The sequence below is a fragment of the Manis javanica genome, chromosome 10 (assembly GCF_040802235.1).
Source record: "Manis javanica isolate MJ-LG chromosome 10, MJ_LKY, whole genome shotgun sequence".
Lineage (NCBI taxonomy): Eukaryota > Metazoa > Chordata > Mammalia > Pholidota > Manidae > Manis > Manis javanica.
The window spans coordinates 30,501,192-30,513,355 of record NC_133165.1 but is presented as its reverse complement, the minus strand read 5'-3'; the positions used below and the strand labels follow the sequence as shown (position 1 = coordinate 30,513,355).

The following is a 12,164-nucleotide window of genomic DNA, read 5'->3' as shown; positions in this document are numbered from 1 at the left end:
TTATATGTTTTCCCAATCATAAAAAATTCTTTATAATTTTTAATGGAGGCAAAATATTCTTTATTATGGTATTCCTTATTTTTGGATATTTAAGGCATCTCAAAACTTTTTTTACTAATACTAAACATCTTGTGTGCAGTCCAAATTATTTCATAGGCTGGGTGTGTTGAAGTAGAATTACCAAGTCAAAGGTGTTAAATATTTTAGTGCTGCTGATAGGTATTGATCAGTGGGTTTCCAGAAAGGTTCTAGCCTCCATTTGTGCTTCTTTTGGTTGTGTATGAGCTTGCCCATCTCAGTGCACTCTTAGTACTTTTTGAAAGGTAAAAAGTAGCATTTATTATAATTTCCATTCCTTTGCTCTTCCCGAATTAGAAACTTGTTTCTTGCCTGTCAGTCCTTTATATTTCCTTCATTGCCTATTTGTATTTTGAGTCTGACCTTGGTCTTGTTGTATGAGTTCTGTGTATTAAAACTGTTAACACCTTTGTTATTTATTGTAAGCATTTTCTGTTTATAAATATCTTCCTTCTACTTTGCAGATTCATCATTTTTTGGATTTTGTGAAACAGATTTACAAGGAGCTTCCAAAAGTAGTGGTATGTTTTTAATATCATTTGAACTTATATTTATTACTTTCCCATTTGGAAGGGAATTTGGAACAGTTGGCTTGGAGGAATAATTGGGAGAATACCAATTTTGGAATGAGACATGTTTAGTAATGGTTGGAATATAAATCAACCATTTAAAAAATGAGTTCTTTTGGTTCCACTGTTTAGATTAAATACTTTATTTTTGGCATCAGAGCTATATGTTCTTATTGTAGAAATTTTGCATAAAAACCAGAAGATCATCCAAACTCTAATTTGTAAGCAACCATGGACATTGCGGTTGTGTTGTGCTTTTCACCTAGTGCTTTTTAAGGATGATTGCACTCACAATCTTGAAGCCTTTTTGGGGAGGTGGTGTACACTCTCAGCATCTTTCCCTGTCATTCAAATTCTTCCCAATATTGAAAGGGCTCTTTCCAGGCAGGGCCGTCAGTGTGAACATATGTGGAGTAGAAGAGGGGCGTCTCTTCCTCATTGTGTTCTCACTTAATAGAAGGAATTGCTGTTACCTTTGGAAATCTCCCGAGACTTTTTCTGGCAGTCAGAATTCTTAACAACCCCATAATTTTCTATCACATGCATGTACGTTGACCATTGTCCTCTTGCTGTTTTTCCTAGTTCTCTACTATCACAAAGAATGGTTTGGTAAAAGTCACTGTGCTTAAGTCTGTTTCTGTGTCAGGGCTTTTACAGGCATTCCCTATTTCATTATACTTTTTTGCATTTTGCAGATAACTGCATTTTTTACAAAATCTGTGAAGTCCGTAGCAATCCTATATTGAACAAGTCTGTCATGCTTTTTTTCTGATAGCGTTTGCTCGCTTCATGTCTTTGACATGTTTTAGTAATTCTTATAGTATATCAAGATTTTTCATTGTATTTGTTATGGTTATCTGTGATCAGTGATTTCTAATTGTTGAAAACTCAGATGGTGGTTAGCATTTTTTGCAGTAAGGTATTTTTGAAATAAGGTATATACATTTTTTCTAATGTATAATGCTATTGCACACTTAATGGACTACAGTGTAGTATAAACATAACTTACATATGCAGTGGGAAACCAAAACATTCATTTGACTTGCTTTATTGTGATGGTCTGGAGCCGAACCCACAATATATCTGAGGTATGCCTGTATTTTAAAGATTTATTTAGGCTTTGAAGTAATTTTTTGTAGTTCACATGTGGTAAAATTGACTCCTTTTATTTTAAAGATTTTAATCTGCTAAGAATGCATAAAACATAACATTGTGTTCTGAGTTATCAAGTCCTGTCACCTACCATTTCAGTTAGAGCCTTAGAGCTGCTTTTTCCTAAGAAGCTGTCTTGCTGACACCTAGATTCCATTGAGAGCTGAGGATGGCAGGGAGGTCTTGGCTTTTAAAAATATCTGTGTGCTTTGCTTTTGTTCCTGTCTTTGATTTTTACTTTGGAGACAGTTTGGAAAGTTCATTCAGTGGCCTAGTGCCTTGTCTCTTGTCCCTGCAGCAGGGGTGCATTGTCCCCGGCCTCACTGAGGTAGTGATGGCATGTGATAGTGCATTTCATGTTTATCAGTAGAAAATGTTGGGGTCAGGTTTTTGTTTTCTGTGGTTGGAGGTGGAGACTGCTATCTCTGTCATGTCACCCTTAAGGGAATAAAGAGGTACTGTGGGACGGGCACAGCATAAACTTGCGGAACGTTTGGTTTCTTCTACCACATGTCGGGTGTGTTTTATTAAGGAATACTGTGTTTGACTTTAGGAAAAACAACTTCTGTTTCTTTTATGTAGAACCGCTACTTTGAGAACCCACAGGTGATCCCTGAGAACACGGTCCCTGCCCCAGAAATGGTTGGTATGATCACAACAGTTGCTGTGAAGGTCAATCCTGAGCGTGAGGACAGCGAGACGAGGACAGTACGTGCTTTTTAGTTACTTCACTTTGTTCTTACCCATGCCTCCTATACTTGGTAAAGGAAAAATTAAGATACTGACTTTTCAGGCCACTTGTTTTCACTGTTCTTTTTTAAAACACTTGGAGACATTGGAGATTATCACACATGCATGTGCACGAGAAGCATCGCTGACACTGTGCAGTCTGGAAGTGGCAGAAGTGAGCAGTTGCTCACCGCTGATGCAAAGATAGAAAGATAAAACTATAGTGGAAATCTGGAATCACCTGTTGGAAAGAGCAGCTGAGCAGGCTGGGGGACCTCCGTTCCATCCTTAGCTTTGACGTTAGTGAAGGCCCTTTATACTACATAGAAATTCGTAAGGCAGTGCCTGAGAGTGTGGGCCCAGGGACAGTGTCCAGCACCACCATTTGTATTTTCTAAATGTAGGGAAGTTCATGAACCTTTGCTCTGACCATATTTTTCCTCTCCATATGTAAAAACCTGCCTCCTGGAACCTTGTGAAGGTAGGTATTGTCTGCAGGTAATGTGTTTGAAGTATCTGCCACATAATGTATACTGGGCATTTATTAATGGCTACATTTTTATGCTTGAGTTAAGAATATTGTCTGCATTTGTTTTACTGAAATGGTTTTGCAGAATATTTCCATCTGCGCTAGGATAAACAAGAACTACATTGTGAATGAAGCTTCCACCCTTCACCCGTCCTGAATCGGCCGCTTGTTTTCTGTTTATCAGGCTTCGTTTCTTTTTCTGTTGTCTGTTCATGGCCATTGTCCATTTATTTTGAGTCTGACATTTTCCTTACCTGTGTTACGACTTTTTACATGAGACTATTAAATTTTTTCTTAGATTTACTGTAAACACTTTCCGTTTATAAATACCTTTGGATAAAACTGGATAAATTTGTGCCTCCTGCTTGTTGTCCTCTTAAGCACATAAAACAATAGGTACTAATTGAAAGTTTTTGCCAGGTGATTTGAATCTTTTTAAGTTTTGACAGATTTTCCTGAAGTTTTTTTTTTTTTACTACAGGGGATTACATTGTAAGGCATAAAAACCTTTACATTAAATGATAGTTCTGTGTACTTTGTTTTCAAAATAGTCTAGATCTTTTGCCACAGATATCTACAAAGATGTGTCAGTACTTTCCCTTTATTTCAGTGGGTGATGCTTAGCAGTGGGGCACAGACTGGGGTATTTTAGGTGGAGCAGTGGTAACCAGAGCCCTCCCTGTTCCTGTCTTACAGCATTCCATCATCCCAAGAGGATCTCTTTCTCTCAAAGTGTTAGCAGAATTGCCCATCATTGTTGTTTTAATGTACCAGGTATGCATATTCTTCACTAGATTCTTGGGTTTTTGGCTTCTTATTTCATGACAAAGTTCACATCTTATTTTCTATGCAAATATAGGTGTGTATGATACACACATGCTGACTAATGTAATGACTTCTACTGTTTCTTCTGTGTGCCAAAATATTTTGCTATAGCAGAGTGTAAGAGCATGAACATCTGATATGTTTGCTTTTAGCTCTACAAACTGAATATCCACAATGTTGTTGCTGAATTTGTGCCCTTGATCATGAATACCATTGCAATTCAGGTGTCTGCGCAAGCCAGGTGAGACTTCTTCAGACAGCCACATAGCTGACTGCCACAGTGCCTGAATACCAAGTAAAAATACACTTGCTGTTGTCATTTGTAAGATGAAAATTTTGAGGGATAAAATCAAATCATACACATTTTTGTCTTGAACTTGTATTTCAATGGTGATAGTAATAGTTATTTTAGTTTCCTAATTTAGAAAGATGAACTAATACCTCAGTTTTTGGTGTCTTGTAAACTTAGAGCAAATGTTAGGCTTAACTACTCAACAGCTGTGGGAGAGCCAAGCCTTTCTCACCTTCCAGCCTTTGCTCTTGCCAGTCTTTCAGCACGAATGCTAGAATGTTCTTTATTCCCTTCATTCCCCAACCCCATCAACCTTCATCAGTAAATAGGCACACAACATTCATCCTTTGGTGCCTCTCCGTAAAGCTTTTCTCAAGCTTCAGAGCATCTTCTCTTAGCAGTTTCTCTCTTGACTTGCAGCCTGTGGGCCTCTGAGTCATGTGAGGGCAGGATCTGAGGGTGAATCGGCTCTAACAACCCCTGTAGCCCTAGCACAGGATTATTTATTGAGCAGATAGGTCCTCTGATGCTGTCTGCTGGGTGAGGGGCTCAGCCGGGCTTTGCGGATGTGCACGTTGTAGCCACTGTGGAATGGCCTGGAGAAGTGCTTGCTTTATGCCTTTAAACCTTGTGTGTTCTCGGAACTGCGTGAAAGTGTAGAGTGCTCATTGTTGCTGCTGTGTTCTGGTCTGTGTAGAAATCAAATTTTGGGACTTAGTAATCATTATAGGCTTTATTTAATATTGTCACTTAAAGAGTTAAGAGCTAATATTGTAAATTTTATTCATTTACTCAGGCAACACAAGCTTTACAACAAGGAGTTATATGCTGATTTCATTGCTGCTCAGATTAAAACATTGTCATTTTTAGCTTATATCATCAGAATTTACCAGGTAAGTTCACAGACTTTTAAGGCAGCTTTACTGAGATGTAATACATGCAATAAAATTCACCTTTTGTAGGTATACAGTTGTACGAATTGACAGATGCACATACTCGGTGCCCACCAATAAGCACATTGAAATAAACATTTCCGTCACCTCCAAACTTCATTCCTAGACTGTTTCCTTCCCCCATCTCCAGGCTGCAGCAAACAGTGATATTTTTTTTCTGTGCCTGTAGTTTTGCCTTTCGCAGAATGTCATGTAAATCAGTTATATAATTGATGTTGTATGTAACCTTCACAGAGTGGTCTCTTCACTTAGCAGTAATGCTGAGTGTCATCCTTGGTATTTTATTTTTATTGGTAGTTGGTTGTCTGAAGTCAGCTCAGACTGCCATAACAAGTACCGTAGACCAGGTGGCTTACACAACAATTTAGTTTTGCACAGTTCTGGAGCCTGGAGAGGCCAAGATTGAAGTTTTAGCAGAGTTCAGTTTCTGGGGAGGACTCTGGTTCTGCAGAGAGCTGCCGCGTTACTGTGTCCTCCGACAGTGGAGGGGAGGTAAGAGAGGCGCTCTTCCGCTTCTTGTAAGGCCACAGTTCTGTCGCATTGACGTTTTTACCCTTAATTACCTTCCAAAGATTATCTCCAGATAACGTCACGAGGCGGGTGAGGGGTATAACATGAATTTGGGGGTGGGGAGACGATTCAGTCCACGGCAGTAGTGGATGTACCGTGGTGTGTGTAGCCATTCACCAGTCGGTGAACATTTGAGTTGTTTCCAATTTTTTGTAAAGCACCTTTTCAAGATATAATTCCCTTATCAAAATTCACTGTTTTAAAGTATACATACAGTTTATTGGTTTTTAGTTTGTTCATGGATTTGTACAACCATCAGCACTACATTTTTCAGAACCATTTCTTCACCCCAAGAGGAAACCCGTTTAGCAGTCACTTCCATTTTTCTGGATCCAGCCCCTGGTAACCACTGATGTGCTTTCTGTCTTCATAGATTTGCCTGGTTCAGTTTGGGCCTCATTATGAATAAAGTGTCTATAAATATCTGCACACAGATTTTCACATGGATGTATTTGGTTCACAGATTTTTACTCTTCTGGAAATTGTGTGTTAATAGCAAATAATGTAGGAGAGATTGGAACTTCAAAACAGCATTATTGAAACCAAAAGAGGAGCTCTGGGTGCTTTTCTGAGGAGCTTGTAGAGGGGTTTTGTTCTTGTTTCTGTTTTTCCTATTTATATTTATAGGCTCCTCATTTAGATCATAAAAACTTGAAGGAAAAAAAAATGACACTTTATCTCCCATTAGTCATATAATGTTTCTGAATGACATTCTTGTGTAGTTGTGATTATTTTGAAGTATAGAATAAATTTAGTACTGATTAATTCCCATTAGTCATGCAATGTTTCTGAATGACATTCTTGTGTAGTTGTGATTATTTTAAAGTATAGAATTAATTGAGTACTGATTAATTCTATAGCAATGGAATTGTGTTATAATTTATCATCTTTTAAAGGAATTTACTTCAGGAAAATAAAAATGAAAAGATTGTATTTTTTAAATAAAATAAAATAAAACTACCTTTGAAAGCATTTGTAGCCATGTTTTTCCTTTTTTAATATGTTTATCTAGAAAATGGTAGCTTACACCAAGAACATGGAACATTTGATTTAAAAAATCTGAATTAAGGTACCCTTTGGTATTTCAGTCAGCTTGAGTTATCTTGGTGAATTGCCTTCCTAAAATACCTCAGAAGGAGATTGTGATCAGACTTGTTAAGAGTTAATTGAAGGCGTCTCTCTGATGTCATTCACAGCTTATATTAATGTGTGACAAAGAGTATTTTTTTAATTTCAGTATTTGCTTCACCCTCCTTCTCCCAATAATAAAGTAATAACAAACTTCAATTGTTGAAAGTTGGGAAAATATAGAGAAATACCAAGATATCCATTATCCCATTATGTAAAGAAACTGCAGTCTATGTTTCTATATATCCTTCCTCAAGTGCATGTACATGCACATGCCCACATACACACAGTTAAAAGTTTCTGGATAATAGTTTATTAAGCCTGTTACTTTGTGAGGGTCCTTTGAACCAAACTGAGTCTTACCCAATGTTTTTAAAGTTTATAAAATTAACACCCCCACCTGTCAATGTAACTGTTGTTTTGCTCTTTATTTTTATAGGAGTTGGTGACTAAGTATTCTCAGCAGATGGTTAAAGGAATGTTACAGTTACTTTCAAATTGTCCGGCAGAGACTGCACACCTCAGAAAGGAGCTCCTGATCGCTGCCAAGCACATCCTCACGACAGAGCTGCGGAATCGTATGTCCGCCTTGTCCTGGGGTTGCTTGCGTGGTGCCGCTGTCATCTTAGGAGGGCACTGTGGACATCCCATGTGGTGCTGGTCCAGTTGGCTCCTGGCCCCCACATGCCCTTTCTTCCCTGCTGTCTCGGGTTTTTTCTTTCTCTGCCTCTCTACCTCCCCCTCTGGCTGCCTCTCCTCACCTGCCTCCAGGGCTCTCCTTTTCGCCTTCTCAACAGTCTCCTAAGTCATTGATAATATCCTCAGCATGGCTTTCTCCTGAGTATTTCATAGTACTTCTCCACCTTTTGATTGCATATCTTTTGAAATTGCAAATAGCCATTTGCTAACTCAGTCACAGCCGGCAATTTTTAGAAGGTGAGAAGAAAACTGTTTTCTTTCTCCAAGCTGTGGAAATGATGGATTGGTTCTGTTTTCATGTAGAAAACTGAGCTTTTTGCTAACCTGATAATTATACTTTTTCTATCAATTATTGATTTATAATTTAATACTTTTCCTATTTGGTATGTCTAAGCCATGAGGTTGAAGTTTTGTCCTGATTGTTTTGAATTGATAACCATTTACCCCAGTAATTTTTCAAATATTCAGTGTTTTATTTGTCCCCAGCTTATAAATCAGAGCATAGATAAAACTGAGATTGGGCTTCCTTGCATAGTTTTTAAACATGAAAGAAAGGGTCCAGTCCGAGTGCTCATACATGAATTAATAGAGTAAAGCTCAGGTGGTTTTTGTGCTCTTTACAGATTATAGTATGACCATTACATATGGATATACCTGAACGGCACATAGACATTTTTGAATCCCTTTTTTTTTTAAATGTAGCACATATAACAAAATGTACAAAAGATATGTATGTCACCAAAAATCACGAAACAAACCTGAGTGTGACCATCACACAGTCTCTCAGGGTGAGAAATTGAGTTTGTCATCACTCAGAGGCCCCTCACCTCCAGAGCTGATGGCCACTGCGATACCAAAATAGCAGACCTTTACATGGATGTTTTAGAGTCTTTACTGAGGCACTGAGTTGTGCTCAATTACCACGCTGAGATTAACGGAGTGTTCCTGCCATTTGGGTAATAACGGATTTGAGGAGTGTTTGGGAAGCTGTGTAGTAGGTGTCTACTTGTTGAAGTGCTGACAGGTTAAAAACCTCCCCCATCCTTACCGGATAACCTCTGTCCCATGTCCACCACAGGCCCTGTTATGAGGGCTTGATTTTTGACAGGCCTGCCCTGCGAGGATGGATGGGTTTCCAAGATGCTGCTCTCCAGGAACACTGCAGACTTGAATTCACCTTTTACAGGATCCCCTGTCCCCCACTTTCTTTTAAGTCTTATTACTGATTGGCTTGATTTTTTTTTTTTTAAATAAGCTAGGATGCTTTAATTGAAGCCCATACTAGTTTCTGGAGTTAAATAGGTAACCACAACACATCTCAAAAAAAAATTTTATTGAAAGAAACATTTAAAGAATCATGTTTAATGTTTAAAAAAAAATCTTGTTAAATGTTAATCATGTTATTATAAAATACAAACTGTATCCACGTAGGTAAAATCTACCCATCCACTAACTTTCACATAGCCTTGCTTTTTTTGGCATCTGACAAAATACCAAGTGGTAATCGATTTGTTTTAATTCTGTAGAGCAATCATCTGAGAAAACCTGACTATTTGACAGGGTTACCCATCCTGGAGGTTCTGGTTCTTGGCCAGGGGGGATCTGGAAACCAGCGCCATACAGCTCGACTTCTGTTGTTCCTCTCGTGTGTTTAGCTTGTCCCCCAGCCAGTCCTCCAGCGTTTGGTGACTGAGCCTTTGCATCTTTCCTTCAGTGCCTCTGCTTCTTGGCCACCTCCCTGGGGACAGTCCAGGCAGCTTCCCGAACCCCAGGGGCTGCTCGTTGCTTCCCTCACCTGGCACCTCACCACACTGTGTCCCTCAGTGGCCACGTTTCTCATATGCTTTGACCCTTTGTAGCTGTTTGCTGCTGAAGAATGTACTTTATCTGAACTACTGAAGCTGGTGTGAAGTCAGGCTTGTTCCAGCATCTAAATGTCCTTTGAAGGGTTGTGGCCAGTTTCCCATGGGTCATGCGGAGTAGAGAGGCCTGGAAAATGTCGATTGCCCACCCTCGGAAGCGTGAATTGCCCCTGAGCAGAGACCAGCTTATTTCTGCCCCAGCTGGGTCTTCAGGCCCACAGGGCTGCTGGTCTCCTCTCTACTCCTTCCCAAGCCTGGATTGCTTACTGATTGCAGACTGCCATCAGCGACAGAGCTCTTAAGTAACCTAATGTATAATTGGTGTAGTTGGTGATATATACAATGGGTATTTGTTTTCTAGAGTTCATTCCTTGCATGGACAAGCTGTTTGATGAATCCATACTAATTGGTTCAGGATATACTGCTCGAGAGACTCTCAGGTATGAGATCCAGCCCATGGTACTGGTTGACTAAATGCTAGGGGAGGCCAGTCCTGGCACTCCATGTTAGGAGCGTTCTGACAAACAGGCTCTTTGGGCCTTCACTCTCCCATTGGATTTAGAACGGCAGGGATTTACAGAAATGCCTTAGGTTGTTTTTTGTGCCTTAGCTCAAGGGGAAAAATCAGAGTAGTTGTATTGATTTAAATTGTAGGTTATTCTTTATCTGACTAGCATTAGTTTTTTTTTTTTTTTTTTGCTTTCTATAAAATAAATGCTTCTTTTTTCTATTAAAGAATATATGTTAACTAACCTACCAAGAAAAAAGAATGAAAGAAAGCCTTTTGGTTCTGCACAAGGAGCTCAAGTAACACAGATAATATTTTGGTGTATTTTCTTCTAGTCTATCTCTTACATGTTTTATAAAATAAATGTAACAATGATCCTGTTTGTTGTTTCTGAGGGAGAAAATTAACATGTTTTACCTTCTACCATGTACAGTGAATCGACATTAGTAATGCTCTGACTGTAATGAGGGAGGTGTGAGGGAGACATGAATATGGTGTGGACTATTCCTTGTGTTTCCTGTATTTCTATATAGTTACAAAATATTAAGTAAGACATTGTTTATATAACTTGGGGCTGAATCTGGCTGGAGTTAGACTTAGATTGTGCCACTCCTGCTGCAGATCTGCCCAGTGGCTTTCTGCTGCCCTCAGACAAAGAAAAAACCCAAATTCAAGACTCCAGAGGGATTTGGCTCCCCTTCCAGATGCGCCGTGGCCACACTGGTTTCCGTGACCCCTTGGCTACTCCAGGCATTTCTCATGCAAGGCCTTTGTCTTTCCTATCTCCTCCCTCTGGAAATTTCCCTGGCTTTTTGCCACATGGCCCTTTTTTAGTCTTAAGGTTTTGGGGCTTTGCCTGGCCGCCTGCCTGACAGTGGTTCCCTGCAGGTCGTCCTCCCAGAGCCCTTTTCATATCCCCCCGGCACTTAGCAGCTTGCACAGTTTAATTCTTTACTTGTGCGTCTCCCCTCCTGGGGTTGGGGCTGGTTCACTAGCTGTGGTGTCCTGGTGCCTAGCCTGGTGTCTGGCCCATGGCAGCTGTCCAGACATTTAGTGAGTGAGAGCACTTAGTAGCCCATATAGTATCTCGATAAAATGATTGTGATATATAAGGTATTAACTGACACACACTGTTTATTTTAGAGCATGAAAACTCATTCAGTATATGATGAAGTTGGTAATTATTTCTGCTCATGTTAACTGTGTGTAGCAGTGTAACTATGACATGCATGTACTTGGAAAGTGAAGATTTAAGCCCCAAGACAAGACTTGAGCCTTTGAGTCTTGTAACAGGGAAACTGGAACCATGGGAAGCATGCCTTTCCGTGGTGGTGTTCCTGGGCAGGTAGAGGAGCAGACAGTGGCCTGTGGTGTGGCCCTGTGGGAGTGTTGATATGTACTAACAGAGGTCTCTGCCTGCAGGCCCCTTGCCTACAGCACGCTGGCTGACCTCGTGCACCACGTCCGTCAGCACCTGCCCCTCAGTGACCTCTCCCTCGCTGTCCAGCTCTTTGCCAAGAACATCGACGATGAGTCCCTGCCCAGCAGCATCCAGACCATGTCCTGCAAGCTCCTGCTGAACCTGGTAGATTGCATCCGCTCCAAGAGCGAGCAGGAGAGTGGCAACGGGAGGGACGTTCTGATGCGGATGCTGGAGGTACCCACTCCTGTGAGGTGTTGGCATCCTGCACAAGTGTGGTCCTGGCAGGTTTATGGAACTGCCTTACTGCTAAGCTGGATCCCAGATGTTAAGAGTACTTGGGTTCAAATCTTTACTTCCCCATTAAGTAGCCCAGTGTCCCTGGGCAAGTTGCTTAACTTCATCTGACCAGGGATAATCAGTGTCTGCCTCATAGGATTGTTGTTTAAGGGATAAATAAAAGGGCATGTGAAAGCTCCTTAGCACAGTTCCTGGCATGTAGTTAGAAGAGGTATTTTCTGGGCCCCATGTAGCAAGGTGCTCCATTCACTGTGACTGCCTCGGAGAGGTGCCTGGCTGGTGCATGGGGAAGGGGTAAAGTGTGACTCCCAGGGCAAGTGGGCAACAGTGTGGCTTGTGGACTGGTCCTGGGTCGTGTGCAGGTCCTGCTTGTCACACAGCCTTCCTGAGCAGATTCTTCACAGGGACAGTGGGGATAGTGACACTTGTGTAGACACCATAGGGGAAAAACATTGCATTTCTTTTCCTTTATCTAAAAACTTCGGCAGGTTTTAGAGAGATTTTCTTTCTCTCTTTCTGAAAGGGTTGTTGGTCATTGAAGAGTAATGAT

The 12,164-nt window shown here is 40.5% G+C and overlaps 1 protein-coding gene across 13 annotated transcripts in view; it reads left to right on the top strand.

Moving 5' to 3' along the window:
- The window catches only part of TRRAP (transformation/transcription domain associated protein), a 117,745-nt gene that overhangs the window by 11,059 nt on the left and 94,522 nt on the right, over positions 1 to 12,164 (top strand). For 12 of the 13 annotated variants that reach the window (XM_073215063.1, XM_073215071.1, XM_073215073.1 and 9 more), the window contains 8 exons: positions 543 to 599; positions 2,382 to 2,507; positions 3,754 to 3,831; positions 4,035 to 4,123; positions 4,971 to 5,067; positions 7,265 to 7,403; positions 9,748 to 9,826; positions 11,317 to 11,551. In XM_073215063.1, coding sequence (XP_073071164.1) covers positions 543 to 599; positions 2,382 to 2,507; positions 3,754 to 3,831; positions 4,035 to 4,123; positions 4,971 to 5,067; positions 7,265 to 7,403; positions 9,748 to 9,826; positions 11,317 to 11,551 — 900 coding nt within the window. The other variant, XM_073215072.1, reaches the window with a different exon arrangement.